The sequence below is a fragment of the Plecotus auritus genome (assembly GCF_963455305.1).
Source record: "Plecotus auritus genome assembly, chromosome: 5".
NCBI classification, from domain to species: domain Eukaryota; kingdom Metazoa; phylum Chordata; class Mammalia; order Chiroptera; family Vespertilionidae; genus Plecotus; species Plecotus auritus.
This window is the reverse complement of record NC_137776.1, coordinates 146,489,495-146,507,130: the sequence shown is the minus strand read 5'-3', so window position 1 is coordinate 146,507,130 and position 17,636 is coordinate 146,489,495. Positions and strand designations below refer to the sequence as shown.

Sequence of the window (17,636 nt, the reverse complement as noted above, 5' to 3'; positions counted from 1 at the left end):
TTTTAAAAAAGATAAAATAAAATAAATGAATACTTACTTCATTGCTTGTGCTCCCGGTCTTTGTACAACCCAAGTGCTAAATTCTTCTACTACAATATTTAACAGCTCACGTTTTCGTTGTTCTTCTCTTAGAACAATAGACATACTTTTCAAGTGCATGTACAACTTCATCGCTTCAAACTAGAGTATATTCAGATGAATGAAATTAAATACACACACACATATGTATGTATATCAAACACTCTTATTCATATCCTATTCACATAATCTATTCTTTCCAAAAACCAGAGAACAATTTAAAAGCAACCCTTGTATCTTAAAGAATCACCCCGTAACACTACAAAGTATGGGACAATATTTATCCCTACCTTGGAAATTAAAGTAAAAACAATATTTACAGACCCAGAAGAAAATCACAGAACAAATCAGTAACGTAATCCCTAAAGGATTAAAAATATCATTCAACAGTGAGATATAAGGCATGAAAAACTTACTGATTTTGGCAAGGTTGGGTCAACTGCTGTTTCACTATAGCCAATTGCTTCATAAAGTAAAGTTTTTTCTTCAGGTGTCAAGATTTCTTCAAGACCTACAAATTATAAACAAAGTGTTCTATGTTTTTAACTGGTAACAAGATAAAACTAACCCATAATTTAGATGCCTATAAATTTTACTCTCTTTTGATAATACTTTTTAAGAAATTATAATCACAATGTTAGAATGGCACTGGCAATTTTAGAAGGATTATTCTCCAAAAATATAAATTTCTAAATACTGGTATCAACCAAGAGCTTACAAAATGGCTAACTGTACTTGGCACTGTGCTAGACAACACACCTAGCACAAAAAGTAAGTAGCACTAATATCACAATTTCCTCCTGTACTCTTTGGAAAATATGTAAATTAATAAAACTGAGATTCAAAGAGCTAAATAACTTACCAGAGCTACAGTGCTAATAAGTGATAGATTCTGTATGTAAACCTAAGCCCCTAAGACTTCAAAGCTTTAATCTTAAGCATTTGGTTAGGAAAATCTTTACAAGAAATCATTTAAATAACTATTTACAATGGTTTATACACTTTTGAAATCTTTATTTATCTGTTATTGTGCTATATGCATTTACCAAATCCCCTGGGCATAAAACTCTTTTGTGAAAACTAGTAAAATAATTTAATTATTTAATTTTTACTTGTCATATATTTACAATGTTTTAATAGTAATTTTGTTGATAACAAGAATAAAGTATGTATCATATACATATATACTTACAATATTTATTTAATTAGAGAATTTTCTACAAAACAATTTTCATACCTGATGATTAGCTACATTACTATATCTGATGATTAACTGCACTGCTATAAAATAAAATGAACATACTTCCAGATTTAACATCGGGCTGCTGTTCTTTAGTTTTTGGTTCTGACCAAGTCCACAACCAGTTAAACCATCCTTTATTTTCCTCTGAATCTTTTGTTCCTTCTTTGTATATCCTGTATCCAGCTTTCTTTACCTAAAATATATAAATTTTCAATTAAATGACAAATTATCCTTTATTTAACAATCTAAAGAAATATAAGCCTGACATTTCCAAAACTTGTTTACTTGAGTAAATAAATGTAAACATTATACAAACTGACAACAGAATAAAGTAACTGCAATATTAGCCAAACGTAAGAATTTAGTATTACAAGGCAGTTAATCCCACTGTCTTACATGGAAAGGTTATTTAAAAAAAAATCAAATTGGCTTTTCATCTTCACATTTACTCTGAGTACAAATCCAATAACCTACAAAGAATATTTTTCCAACAGAAACTGATTTAAATGGATGTGGCAAAACATTAAATCAAATTTTCTTATAACAAACACAAAAAAGCAAAGTTGAACCCACTTTAGAAATAGTATATTACAGCACAATACTAATAATATCACAGCACCTGTCAAATCTATATGGACTCTAGAATTGTTTTTACTAACTGAAAGATAATCTGGAATTACCTCAACTTCTGCCTGTTGTCTCACTATAGTTATATTAAATACATCCAGAGTCTTCTCCAACTCCTAAAAATATAAAGGAAAATGTGTTTACATAAACAATTATAAATAACTTTAGTATATATAACCTGTCAAATTGCTGCACTAAAGATATGACAGAAAGCAGAAAACAGATCATCCATCAACTTAATATTCCTGGTTAAATTCTGAGAAACAATGTCAGCTTGGAAATTAGTAATGATGAAAAACTTTCTGAACAAAGAAATCTTACATCATGCATATGAGTTACAACTCTATAAGATTTACAGATACATACTAAAAAATACCAAACATGCACTGTTTAAAATGATTTTTTATCTGGGTTTTAACTATAGGTAAGGATAAGCACAGTGTCACTGTCAACTAAAAATACAATTTATAAAACCTTCATATAACGTGCACAGTTCCTATGCCATCATCAAGATGCTCCAAGTAGATCTAGACACACTTAAAACTTGTTTTTAAATTTTACATTTTTCAAAGCTTATGGCTATTAAAATAAGTTGATAAAAGCTAAATTTCTAATCACATCTCCATACATTATTTCCATGATTACATTTGGGAGTTTCACATGCAAAGCACTTTTTCTCCCAAAGACAAGCAACCATAACCCATTATTATCTAGAAAACAACTTAGGGTGCTACTGTCCAGCAGACTTGAAGGATTTAGGTTAAGGTAAAAATGGCTTAAGTATGGAAATCTGTAATCAACCCATAGGCCTCTAAAAATTAAGCATTTATATTAGCTAGGTCTTGAGAAAGTCTCCTACCTCAAAAACAAAAATAAAACTCAATATTTAGGAGTTACAAATTGGAAATTGACCTGGATCAGAACAGTTACATTAATTTCAAGAAGTTAACTCCTCTTAGTGTCCTTAGTGTATTTCATCCATCTGTAAAATAGTCCCTTCTAGATATACCACTGTAATGCTGAAAGATAAAATGACTAATATTTAGAGAACTCTCAAGATAAATAATTAAAGGTAAAGTTGCTGGTAATGACTAGAAATGCCACAGGAATTAAAAGAAAAAGAGCTCTATCTGGGCAGAAAATTCAGGAAAGTTCATATAAGAGATGGGACTGTGCCGAAACCGGTTTGGCTCAGTGGATAGAGCGTCGGCCTGCGGACTGAAGGGTCCCAGGTTCGATTCCGGTCAAGGGCATGTACCTTGGTTGCGGGCACATCCCCAGTGGGAGGTGTGCAGGAGGCAGCTGATCGATGTTTCTCTCTCATCGATGTTTCTAGCTCTCTATCCCTCTCCCTTCCTCTCTGTGAAATATCAATAAAATATATTTAAAAAAAAAAAAAAAGAGATGGGACTGAGGTAGAACTTGAGGAATAAGTAAAACTGTAATAAGCAGAGATGAGGAAAGACAAATGAATATATGAGTACAGACTTGGCTGTAAGCATAAGAAAAATGTATAGAAGATAGAAAATTGTATTTGATTAATGCACAGTTAGATGGTTTACACAGGGGAAATGCAAGGGTGACAAAATGTAAGGCTTCAGAAACAACACAGAGAACTTCGAATCAATGTACAAAAACTTTTTAGCCTTTGAGGTTAAAACTGTCTTAATAATTTAAGGCTTCAAGTTATTATTTGCATGAACCCAAATCTCTCCAGATTTAGAATAATCTCATCTTCCAAAAGCTCCCAGGGTGTAACACCAAAGCTTGTATCACCCAACTGAGTTTAAATAGGAGTAAGAAAAACATCTAAGTAAAAGAGAGACAGAGAATGGTTTTTGAGGTAGGAGACTTTCTCAAGACCTAGGCTAATATAAATGCTTAATTTTTAGAGGCCTTTAGGTTGGTTACAGATTTCCACAATTAGAACAAATAATTAGGAAGTGTTAGTCTCTAAAGACTTAGAAGTTATAAGGCACAAAATATTTAACAATTTTTTAAAATGCTAACCTCCAAACAGCTGAGAAGTTCAACAGGTGGCTTCTTATTTATTAGTTTTTTCTTATAGAGTTCTTTATATTGCTTCATTTGTTGCCGATGATCGCTAATATGTTTCCATGACCACATCCGTAAGTGGGGGCAAACATTTACTTCAAGAATACCATGTATAGCATAAGCCCACCTAGTTAAAAAACAAAAACAAAAACCCTACACTTAATACCCTCAAACCAACAGCATGAAATATAATTGATATTGCTTCTACTCTAACATACATAACTATCATTCAAAGAATATGAAAATGGTATGTAATCTGAGCACCTGCTTTTTCCCATATTTGTTTTTATAGTAATTAACTAGAGGCCCGGTGCATGAAGTTCATGCACGGGGGAGGGGGGGTGTCCCTCAGCCCAGCCTGCACCCTCTGGTAGGATCGGGCCTAAACAAGCAGTCGGATATCCCTCTCACAATCCAGGACTGCTGGCTCTCAACTGCTCGCCTGCCTGCCTTCCTGATTACCCCTAACCACTTCTGCCTGCCAGCCTGATCACCCCCTAACCACTCCCCTGCCAGCCTGATTGATGCCTAACGGCTCCCCTACCAGCCTGTTTGCCCCTAACTGCCCTCCCCTGCAGGCATGATCACCCCTAATTGACCTCCCCTGCAGGCATGGTCACCCCTAACTGCCCTCCCCTGCAGGCCTGGGTCCCCCCGAACTGCCCTTCCCTGCAGGCTTGATCGCCCCCAACTGCCCTCCCTTGCAGGCCTGGTCCCTCCCACCTGCCCTCCCCTGCTGGCCATCTTGTGGTGGCCATCTTGTGTCCACATGGGGGCAGCCATCCTGTCTGTTGGAGTGATGGTCAATCTGCATATTACTCTTTTATTAGATAGGATAGAGGCCTGGTGCATGGGTGGGGGCCAGCTGGTTTGCCCTGAAGGGTGTCCTGGATGAGGGTGGGGTTCCCTTGGGGTTTGGGGTGGCCTGGGTGAGGGGCCTGTGGTGGTTTGCAGGCTGGCCACGCCCCCAGGCGATCCAAGAGGAGGCCCTGGTATCTGGGATTTATTTATCTTCTATATTTGAAACATTGTAGCCTTGAGCGGAGCCAAGCCTCCTGCTCGTCCATGGCCGCAGCCATTTTTGTTGGGTTTATTTATCTTCTATTAGTGAAACTTTGTAGCCTTGAGCAGAGACCAAGGCAGGCCAGGACTGCAGAAGCTTGGCTTACTCCATTGCCAGGGAAACCCAAGCCTTCTGCACGGTCCGTGGCCGCAGCCATCTTGGTTGGGTTAATTTGTATACTCGCTCCTGATTGGCTGGTGGGCGTGGCTTGTGGGTGTAGCGGAGTGATTGTTAATTTGTATATTACTCTTTTATTAGATAGGATATTATCTTTCCTAAGTGAAAATAAGCAAAATCCTTAAATTTTGTTGCAATAAATATAGGTCTCCAGAAAAACTATTGAAGGATTAATGGGCAAACAGCACTTTAGTCTCATGAATAATAATTAAAGTAGTCAACTGAAAGAGTAATTGCAATTTCTAGAAACTATGCGAGAGCTTAATAACTCGAATGACAAGACTTTGAATTTCAAAAAGGGGTATTACTTCATATACGTCCATAACCTTTTCAGGTTTAATAACATGTTTAATGTGTATAATACAAAAATTTGAAACTTTTAAAGAAGACACTGATAGACAAAAAACTGGAATATGGTTCAATAATTCAAAAAATACAGTGAATAAATGTTATTCTAGTACTCCAGTTATGAATTCCATTATAAAGAATCCCTTAAGTAATTTCTAATTGCAAATCAAACTATAGTTTGTGTCAGCCTTTAGAGTATCTTAAAAAAGTCAAGGAATTCATTTTTATGCTATATTTTTAAAATCTTAAAAAAAGTTTTAGTTTGAGCAAATCCACTTATGGAAATTTACCTGAAGAAAATAAAAACACTACATCAAAAAGATATATGCACCCCCACGTTCACTGCCACATTATCTACAATAGCCAAGACATGAAGACAACCTAAGTATCCACTGATGAAAGAATGAATAATGAAAATGTGGTAATATATACACAATAATGGAATATTATGTAGCCATAAAAAAAATCTTGCCACTTATGACAACATGAATGAACCCTGAGAACATTATGCTAAGTGAAGTGAGTCAAAAAGAGACAAATAATACATGATTTCACTTATATATAGAATCTTTAGAGGACAGGAAATGAGCTCATAGGCATAGAAAATAGATTGGTGGTTGCCAGAAGCAGGAGTTTGGGGTGAGCAAAATGGGTGAAGGGGGTCAACAGTTATAAACTTTCAGTTATAAAATAAGTAAGTCATGGGGACATGATGTACAGCATGGCGACTAAACAATAATATTGCACTGAATATTTAAAAGTTGCTAAGAGAGTAGATCTTAAACATTCTTATCACAAGAAAAATTTTGTAGCTCTATATGGTAGGAATGGTAACTAATGGTGATAATTTGAATCATCATGTTGTACACCTGAAACTAATATAACATTGCATATCAATTATACTTCAATTTAAAAAATTTAAGACATTTTACCATTCTCTGGCATGGCCGTGAACAGGTACATCAGGTTTGAATTTCCTATATGGCAGATTTTGCGTCATCATATCAACTGATTCAAGAAGTTCCATAAGACTGAAATACTGAAGGATGAAAAACATAAAGCTCTTACATGTTTCAGATGTTTTCCAATTATTGAAGCTAAGTTAAACTTTTTAAAGGAAATTTTACCATGTAACTATGAATTTTTTTAAAACATGAATAAATTGACAAATAAAAAGGAACCAGAAGCATAAATATGAAATACATGTAACAGACTGGCCTTTGCCCAAGGGGAGGGAGGTGGAGATGACTGGACAAAGAAGGTGAAAGTAATAGCTAAAGAGCACATATGCATACCCCATGGACACAGACGATAATTTGGTAAAGGCCAAGGAAGGGGTAGGCAGGGGAGGATAGAGGGGGGCAAAGTGGGGGAAAGGAATAATGTCAACATTGAAAATTTTTTAACAAAAAATAAAGAAAGAAAGAAAGAAAGAAAAACATTTAAAATCTTAGTTCTATTTTTATCAAACTATAACTCACAATTTAAAATACCATTTAAAAAATCACCTGTGGTTTATTAAATTCAATCGCTATGTCATGTAATTCAACATCCAGTTTTATCTTGGGGGCGGAAAAGTCAAAATCAGATCGGCGATTCATCTGAAGTTTGGCTTTAGCAGATATGGGGCGAAATACTAGAAAAATAATATAAATTTTAATAAATTAAACTGAGTTACAATTCAAGAATTTCATAGTACTAAAAGGATTGAGCTGAAAATACTGATTTTCATATCTTATATATTCTTTTTACAGTTCCATATTTCCACAATGCTATGATTTGGTCAGATGAACTGTCATTTAATTGGTGAAAAAGTTTCTGTTATCTTTTTTCTATCTATAATTCATATTATTGTCTATTAACCAAAAAAAGAAATAATTTCAGGAAGGACAGTATATGGTTAACAACATTGTCAGCCAAGTTATCCATCACCAATCAATATTTATTGAGTGCCTTGAGGATAGGAGGAACAGCACTCTTTTTCACTGCATATTTTAATAACTTATTTCTGATTATTAAAATACTACATGTTCATTTCAGACTATTTAAAATCAGAAAAAATAAAGAAAAAATATAAGTACACATTTTTAAAATAGTAAGGTCACACTATAGACTGCAGCATCTAGCCTTATTAAGTTGTATTTGCCATGTTAAAATGTCTTTAAAAATTATAACTATTGCCAAAACCGGTTTGGCTCAGTGGAAGAGCATCAGCCTGTGGACTGAAAGGTCCCAGGTTCGATTCCGGTCAAGGGCATGTAACTTGGTTGCGGGCACATCCCCAGTAGGAGGTGTGCAAGAGGCAGCTGATCGATGTTTCTCTCTCATCGATGTTTCTGACTATCTATCACTCTTCCTTCCTCTCTGTAAAAAATCAATAAAATATATTAAAAAAAAAAAAATTATAACTATTATTACATAGAGAACTCACAATTTATTAACAACCATTCTTATTGGACATTTTTCTTTCCTGATTTTGATATATAGCCAAAAGCTCCCCAACAATGAATGACATATACGTGTTCGCTTTTGCACATATATATATATACATATACACACACACACACACACATATATATATATATATATACACACATACACACATATATATATATCTCATAAATACAATTAATTACATGAGAAATTAACATGAAAACGCAGTTACATCAACAATATTCATTTAAAATTTATTAATAAAATAAAAATTGTAATTTTTACTTTAGGAAACATACTTACCAAAATCATAACCTTCTGGAACAATATTTTCATCAACAATGCCATTCCTCAAGCTGTCCTATTAAAAGATAAATTGCTTTTATTTATATTAATGACAATATAACTTTATCTGACAAAATCCTATTGTATGCAAATGAAAAAAGTTTAAAAGCAATTTATAAAAAATAAATAACTCCAACTTAGGAGGATTTTGATATAAGAAAATATTAAAGTGGTTAGGATAATAGTTCATTAAAGACAATTATCTCATAAAAGAATACCTTAGAAATATTAAGATATATATTTAAACAAGTTTAAATATAGACACCTATACGAAATATGACAAAATTCAATACCCATTTACGATTAAAACTCTCTATACCAAAGTGGATACAGAGGTACAATTACACTTGAACATAGTAAAGGGAATATATGACAAACCCACAGCTCATATAACATTCAACAATGAAAAGTTTAGAGTTTTCCTCTAAGGTCAGGAACAAGACAAGGATGTCCACTGTCAGTAGTTTTATTTAACACTACAGGCCCTGTGCAGGAATTCGTGCACGGGTGAGGTCCCTTGGCCTGGCTGGCAATCGGGGCCGATTGGGGCTGGCTGGCTGGGGGGAAGGGACAAAAGCACTGGTGGTCAGTGTGCGTCATAGCAACTGGCCAGTCATCCAGTCGTAATGGTCGCTTAGGCTTTTATATATATAGATAGTACTGAAAGCACTAGACAGAGCAATTAGGCAAGAAAAAGAAATAAAACCCATCCAAATTGGAAAGGAGGAAATAAAACTGTCACTATTTGTAGATGACATGGTATTATTTATAGCAAATCCTAAAGACCCCAACCAAAACAAAATGTTAGAATAAACTAATTCAGTAAAGATGCAGGATACAAAAATCAATATACAGAAATCGGTTGCATTTCTTATACACTGGTAACAAACTATCAGAAAGCAAAATTAAGGAAATAATTCCATTTACAACTAAATCAAAAAGAAAAAATACTTAGAAATAAATTTTAAAAGAAAGTGAAAGACCTGTACACTGAAAATTATAAGACTTTCCTAAAAGAAACTGAAGACACAGTAAGTGGAAAGATATTCCACACTCAAGACTGTAAGAATTAATATTGTTTTAAAAAATCCATACTACCCAAAGCTATTACAGATTAATACAATCCCTATCCAAATTCCAATGGCATTTTTCACAGAAAAAGCACAATCATAAAATGTGTATGAAATCACAAAAGATCCCAAATAGCCAAAGCAATCTTGAGAAACAAGAACAAAGCTAGAAGCATCACACTCCTTGATTTCAAGCTCTATTACAATACTATAGTAACCAAAACTATACAGTACTAGAATAAACACAGACACATAGACCAGTGGAACAGAATGGGGAGCCCAGCAATAAGCCCATACGCGTATGGTCAATTGATTTACAACAGAGATTAAATTTGGGAAAACTGGGTAGATACATGCAAAATAATAAAACTTTACCAATATCTTACACCATAAACAAAAATTAACTCAAAACAGATTAAAATTTCAATGTAAGACCTGAGACCATAAAAATCCTAGAAGTAAATATACATGGTAACCTCCATGACACTGGTCTTAGTGATGATTTTTTTGGATCTGACACCAAAATTAAATGCAACAAAAGCAAAAAAGCAAGTGAGACTACATCAAACTAAAAAGCCTCTACATAGCAAAGGAAACTATCAACAAAATAAAAAAGCAATCTACTGAATAGGAAAAAATATGTACTATTCATATATCTGATAAGGGGTCAATAACCAAAATATATAAAGAACTTATACAACTAATAAGTAAAAAAATAAACAACCTGATTACAAAATGAGCAGAAGTTCTGAATAAACATTTTTCCAAAGAAAACATATAGATGACCAACAGGTACATGAAAAAATATCCAACCTCACTAATCATCAGGGTAATGCAAATTAGATGACAATATAATATCACCTAATACCTGTTAGAATGAATATTATAAAAAAGACAAAATATAACAAGTATTTGAAAGGATACGGAAAAAAGGAAACCCTTGTGCAATGTTAATGGGTGCAACCACTATGGAAAACAGTATGGAGGTTCCACATAAAATTTAAAAAAGAACTACGATATGACCCAACAATTCTAACTCTGGATACTTACCAAATAAAACAAAAACACTAACTCAAACAGATATGTGCATCCATGTTCACTGCAGCATTATTTACAAGAGTCAAGATATGGGTACAACCTAAACATCCATAGACAGATGAATAAATAAAACGTGGTGTATTTATATGTAACAAAATATCAGCCATTAAAAAAAAGGAAATCTTGCTATTTGAAACAACACAGATGGACTTTGAGGGCAGTACACTAAGTAAAATAGATGGAGAGAGAAAAATATTGTATCTAATGTGTTATGTGGAACCTAAAAAAAAAGATGAACAAAAAAAACCAGACAAACAAGTTAATGAATAAGAGAACAGACTGGTGGTTGCCAGAGGCAGGGGGTGGGTGGTGGCAAAAAGGGTGATAGGAGTCAAAATGTACAATCTTCTAGTTATAAAATAAGATTTTATTTTATACAACATGGTAACTATAGTTAATAATACTGCATTGCATATTTGAAAGTTAGTAAGGGAATCTTAAAAGTTCTCTTCTCATAAAAAAAACACATTTTTTAACTGTGTATGGTGAGAGATGTTAACTAGAATTATTGTGGAAATCATTTTGTAATATATATAAATATCGAATTGTTGTACACCTGAAACTAATATAATGTTTTATGTCAATTATTAAAAAACAAGGTGTGTGTTTATACATGGTTGTATAGCGGTACACATATTCACCTGTTTTCTGTAAATTCTGCTAATTGATTTTGCCTGAAAAAAATGACCACTGACTACAGTATGTTAGGTAAATGACAATGAATAAAACGTTATGCAAAATATATCAACAAATGTGTATATACACATATTAAAAAGTTACTTACCAATGAATCATCATAACTAGTAAGATAAAACATCCGGGACTTCACATTCCAATAAGCAAAAAGGTTATCCAATCGGATTAACTGAAAGATCGTAAACATATGCAATTTTCAGAAGCCTCAAATAATTGAGTCATATAACAGTTAAGCAAGTAAATACAATTTGCATAAAACCATATTATATATTACATTAGCTTTCCTAAAATCTCTTTTGTCAACTCAATGAATTGACAAAATATAGTATTTGTTTATTTTACCTTACGAAATAGTTTCTCAGTTTCATCATGTAAACATGGAACCCAGTTATGATCAGTTGTCTGGAATAAAAAGGCAATAAATGTGTCATTTCCATGTGCTATGTGGCAGAGTGATAAATCCTATCAATTACTCCCTAGACCAATTTCCCAAGAAAATGTCTTTGAAAACGTAACATTCAAAAAATAACTAAACCTCAAGAAAGTCTCTACTTTCAATGAGCTCATTATTGATTGAAAAGCAAACAGATAAAGAAACAATTACAATCAAATAAGTGCCACTATAGAGGTTGAATATACAATACTGGGAGAATACAGTAGAAGCCCCAAACCATTATTTTAAAAAATGGAGAAAGTGATGTCTAACCTAATATATAACATATGAATAGAAATTACTTATTCTAAGGTCAGTAGGGAATATTATTCATTATAGAAAGATATGCAAACATCTGATATGTTCAGAGAACTAAAATGGCCCAGTATGGCCTGAAAACATAATGTAAAACAAAGAAAAGAGTTGAAATCAGATATCTTACCTGGTATCAGATTACAAAAGGATTATAAGCGACTTGAAGGCAAAACTATGGACTTTATTATAAAAGCAATAAAAAGCCACTGAGGAGAATAAGGATGCTTATTTAAAAAGATGGTTTTCATTTTTTTTTTTTTTTGTACAGAACTAAATGGATTAGAACAGTAGTTCTCAAACTTTATTATGCAATAGTATCACATAGAGGGCTTTTTAAAACATGGATTGCTGGGCCCATTCCTAAGTTTCTAATTGAATATGTCTGGGCTGGGGGACAAGTTTCCAAGGCCCTGCAAAGGTGATGGTCAAAATCACTGCTGTCACAGTCACCAATGGCCTTCACAATGCTAACTACAACAGCTAATTCTCCATCCTTATTTTTCAATGGAGCATTTGACATTTTACCCCACCGAACATTACTGAGTAACTTTTCATTTGGCATTTCTTAGAGTAGACCATGTTTTTTTTATAAGTCATACACAAAAAACTAAAGAATATAACAAAAGCAAGCATGTAATGGAAATACTATACAGCAGTTAAATGGAATGAATTAAATTACATGTGGCACCATAGATGTTAAACACATTGTGAGGACAAAAGGGGAACTTATAGAAGAAACTCATAAAATATTTATCTAACTTTTCAAAACCTACCAAATACTATATATAATTTTAATGGCTATCCTATCTAATAAAAAAGTATTATGCAAATCAACCATCACCCCGATACGCCCACAAGCCAATCAGGAGTATGCAAATCAATCCAACCAAGATGGCTGCAGCCACGGAGAGAGCAGGAGGGAGGCTTGGGTTTCCCCAGCAATGGAGGAAGCCAAGCTTTCCGCACACCCTGGCCGGCCCAGGCCTCCACTCAAGGCTACAAAGTTTCAATGATAGAAGATAAATAAATCCCAACAAAAATGGCGGCAGCCATGGAGCTGGAGAGAGCAGGAGGCTAGGGTTGCCCCCAGCAATGGAAGAAGCCAAGCTTCTGCAGCCCTGGCCTGCCTTGGCCTCCACCTAAGGCTACAAAGTTTCACTAATAGAAGATAAATAAATCCCAACAGAAATGGCTGCGGCCATGGAGCGAGCAGAAGGCTTGGCTCCGCTCAAGGCTACAAAGTTTCAATTATAGAAGATAAATAAATCCCAGATACCAGGGCCTCCTCTTGGATCGCCGGGGGGCATGGCCAGCCTGCAAACCACCACAGGCCCCTCGCCCAGGCCACCCCAAACCCCAAGGGAATCCCCACCCTGATCCGGGACACCCTTCAGGGCAAACCAGCTGGCCCCCACCCATGCACCAGGCCTCTATCCTATCTAATAAAAGAGTAATATGCAGATTGACCATCACTCCAACAGACAGGATGGCTGCCCCCGTGTGGTCAAAGATCCTGCCCCCATGTGGACACAAGATGGCCACCACAAGATGGCCAGCAGGGGAGGGCAGTTGGGAGGGACCAGGCCTGCAAGGGAGGGCAGTTGGGGGGGACCCAGGCCTGCAGGGGAGAGCAACTGGGGGGACCAGTCCTGAAGGGGAGGGCAGTTAGGGGTGACCAGGCCTGCAGGGGAGGGCAGTTAGGGGAAAACAGCCTGGCAGGGTGCAGTTAGGCATCAATCAGGCTGGCAGGGGAGTGGTTAGGGGGTGGGTGATCAGGCTGGCAGGCAGAAGCGGTTAGGGGCAATCACGAAGGCAGGCAGGCGAGTGGTTGGGAGCCAGCAGTCCTGGATTGTGAGAGGGATCCCAGATTGGAGAGGGTGCAGGCTGGGCTGAGGGACACCCCCCCCCCTCGCACGAATTTCGTGTACCGGGCCTCTAGTATTATATAAAAGTTTAAAAACTTAGGCTGTTTATCTCTGGAGCTAGAGGAAAGCATAGCAGTATTCATAACAGTTTATTCTTTTAAAGTATTAAAACAAATAAATTGACAATTTTACCGAATTTTCTTTCCATTAAAAGTGAATGTTTCATAATTCTGTGTGCTCCTAGACTTGTAAAATTCCTCAGTTTGAAAAATTAGACATAAAGAAAGTATGACACTTTTTTTAAAATAAAAATTAACTCCCCTGGTGTCTATTTTTTATGTTCCACTAAAAATCTTTTATTTTTATTTATTTTTATTGTTTAAAGTTATTACATATGTCTCCTTTTTCCCAACTGACCCCTCCCTGGCCACTCCCACCCCCCAGGATGAGCGCCAACTGCCCCAGTGTCCGTGTTCATTGGTTATGCTAATATGCATGCATACAAGTCTTTTGGTTGATCTCTTACCCCTTACCCCTCTCTTCCCCACCCCACCGCCCACCCCTACCTTCCCTCTGAGGTTGGATGGTCTGTTCAGTGTCTCTTTGTCTCTGGATCTATTTTTGTTCATCAGCTTATGTTGTTCATTATATCCCACATGAGTGAGATCATGTAATATTTATCTTTCTCCGATTGGCTCATTTCACTTAGCATAATGCTCTCCAGGTCCATCCATGCTGTTGCAAATGGTAAAAGTTCCTTCTTTTCAATAGCAGCGTAGTATTCCACTGTGTAGATGTACCATGGTTTTTTAATCCACTCATCTGCTGAAGGGCACTTAGGCTGTTTCCAAATTTTAGCTATTGTAAATTGTGCTGCTATGAACATAGGGGGGCATATATCCTTTCTGATTGGTGTTTCTGATTTCTTGGGATATATTCCTAGAAGTGGGATTACTGGGTCAAATGGGAGTTCCATTTTTAACTTTCTGAGGAAACTCCATACTGTTTTCCACAGTGACTGCACCAACAATGCATGAGGGTTCCTTTTTCTCCACATCCTCTCCAGCACTTGTTTGTTGATTTGTTGATGATAGCCATTCTAACAGGTGTGAGATGGTATCTCATTCTCGTTTTGATTAGGATCTCTCGGATGATTAGTGACTTTGAGCATGTTTTCATATGTCTCTTGGCCTTCTGTATGTCCTCTTTTGTAAGGGGTCTATTTAAGTCCTTTGCCCATTTTTGATTGGGTTATCTTCCTTTTGTTAAGTTGTGTGAGTTCCCTATAAATTTTGGAGATTAAACCCTTATCAGAGATAGCATTGGTAAATATGTTCTCCCATACAGTGGGCTTTCTTGTTGTTTTGTTGATGGTTTCTTTTGCTGTGCAGATGATTTTTATTTTGATGTAGTCCCATTTGTTTATTTTCTCCTTAGTTTCCACTGTCCTAGCAGCTGTAAGAGTAAAGCTATTGCTACAACATTTGTCTGATATTTTGCTGCTTATGGTGTCTTCTAAGATTTTTATGTTTTCCCGTCTTACTTGTTTAAGTCCTTTATCCATTTTAAGTTTATTTTTGTGTATGGTGTAAGTTGATGATCTAGTTTCATTTTTTTTGTATGTATCTGTCCAACTTTCCCAACACCATTTATTGAAGAGACTGTCTTGACTCCATTGTATGCTCTTGCCTCCTTTGTCAAATATTAATTGAGCATAATGGCTTGCGTCTATTTCTGGATTCTCTGTTCTGTTCCATTGGTCTATATGTCTGTTCTTGTGCCAGTACCAGGCTGTTTTGAGAACAGTGGCTTTGTAATATAGCTTGATAACTGGTATTGTGATCCTTCCAACTTTGTTCTTCTTTCTCAGGATTGCTGTGGCTATTCAGGGTCTTTTTTTATTCCATGTGAATTTTTTGAGTGTTTTTTCTAGGTTTATGAAATATGCCATTGGTATTTTAATGGGGATTGCATTGAATCTATAAATTGCTTAGGGTAGTATGGACATTTTAATGATGTTGATTCTACCAATCCATGAACACGGTATATTCTTCCATTTGGTTATGTCTTCCTCTATCTCTTTTTTAATGTCCTGTAGTTTTCCAAGTACAGGTCTTTTACCTCCTTAGTTAAGTTTATTCCTAGATATCTTAATTTTTTTATTGCAATGGTAAATGGGATTATTTTTTTAGCTTCTTTTTCTGTGAGTTCATTATTAGTGTATAAAAAAAGCCATAGATTTCTGGGTATTAATTTTGTATCCTGCTACATTTCTGAATTCATTTATTAAGTCTAGTAGATTTTTTTATGGAGTCTTTAGGGTTTTCTATGTACAATATCATATAATCTGCAAATAATAACAGTTTTACGTCTTCTTTTCCAATTTGGATGCCTTTTATTTCTTCTTCTTGTCTGATCACTATGGCTAGCACTTCCAGTACTATGTCGAACAGGAGTGGTGAAAGTGGGCATCCCTATCTTGTTCCTGTTCTTAGGGGAAATGGTTTTAGTTTTTGCCCACTGAGTATGATATTGGCTGTAGGTTTGTCATTTAAGGCTTTTATTATGTTGAGATATGATCCCTCTATTCCCACTTTGCTGAGAGTTTTTATCAGTATTCCCCACATAGTTAATAATGGTGAGGACATGGTGGTTTGTTTCTTTATACTTTTCATAACTTATCAAAGTTTCTCAGAAATGGGCCTGGCCAACATGGCTCAGTGGTTGAGCACTGAGTGTCAACCTATGAACCTGAAGCTCACGGCTCGATTCCCGATCAGGGCACATGCCCAGGTTGTGGGCTCTATCTCCAGTGTGTGGCATCCAGGAGGCAGCCAATCAATGATTCTCTCTCATCATTGATGTTTCTCTCTCTCTCTCCATCTCTCTTCCTTTCTGAAATCAAGAAAAATATATTTAAAAAATAAGAGATGGATTTTAAGTTTAAAAAAAAGTATCAAATATCAATAATTAGCAAATAATAATAGGCCCTCGTATTTTAACTTGAATTTGATTATCAACCATTTTTTCAAATGTGAAATTACTTATCCTCAGTTCCAATCCAATCCATGTATTATAGGTACTAATTCTATATAGACATCTATTTCTGATGCTTGCATAAATAAATAGCAATTTGTAGTTTAACTACACAATTAAATATGGTTAAATTTATTTTTAAACAAAGTACCTGCATGCTGAGATTTTGAAGAGAAATACCAAATGACAGTGGGTTTTCTTGATTTGTGATCTAAAGAGGAAACACAGTACATTTTTCTCAGATATTTAGTAGTTGAACAAAATTTACATTACAGAATGCAATTTCAAACATTTAATGCTTTTTAGAACAACTTTTATTTATATATTTTTTCCTGATACATACTAATTAAAATATTAAGCATCAATGTGTTAGTGTTCTAAAATAATAATACATCTGCATAATGTTTTACACTTTATCAAAAAAAGCTTATAAAAAATGATTGACCCTCATAATAGTACTATGAGAAGCTAATTATTACGGGTTTTAGAGAGAATACATGATCTATTTCAGATCAGTTAGTTAAATCTTGCTCTACTGATTCCTAGACCAGTGCTCTCTCCAGGAGATAAATATCGTATAATTTAAATTGTGTTAAAGCCATATAATAGCTAAATTTATAATCGCACCTATCACATGTACTAAGATAGGCATTTTCCTTCATTATCTGATGTTTGAACACTTTAGGGAATTGTAACAAAGGCAGTAAAGACTGCAAATTACAACTATAGTTATAGAAAGGAAAGGTCATGTCAT

At 35.2% G+C, this 17,636-nt stretch overlaps 1 protein-coding gene across 2 annotated transcripts in view; it reads right to left on the bottom strand.

Moving 5' to 3' along the window:
- Positions 1-17,636, bottom strand: part of VPS13A (vacuolar protein sorting 13 homolog A) — a 238,608-nt gene that overhangs the window by 175,733 nt on the left and 45,239 nt on the right. For both annotated transcript variants that reach the window (XM_080670231.1, XM_080670232.1), the window contains exons 7-17: positions 17,034-17,093; positions 11,576-11,635; positions 11,322-11,402; positions 8,328-8,385; positions 7,100-7,227; positions 6,524-6,630; positions 3,959-4,130; positions 2,002-2,064; positions 1,382-1,514; positions 495-589; positions 38-180 (exon numbers count right to left, since the gene is read on the bottom strand). In XM_080670231.1, coding sequence (XP_080526357.1) covers positions 38-180; positions 495-589; positions 1,382-1,514; positions 2,002-2,064; positions 3,959-4,130; positions 6,524-6,630; positions 7,100-7,227; positions 8,328-8,385; positions 11,322-11,402; positions 11,576-11,635; positions 17,034-17,093 — 1,100 coding nt within the window. The remainder of the gene's footprint in view (positions 1-37; positions 181-494; positions 590-1,381; positions 1,515-2,001; positions 2,065-3,958; positions 4,131-6,523; positions 6,631-7,099; positions 7,228-8,327; positions 8,386-11,321; positions 11,403-11,575; positions 11,636-17,033; positions 17,094-17,636) is intronic.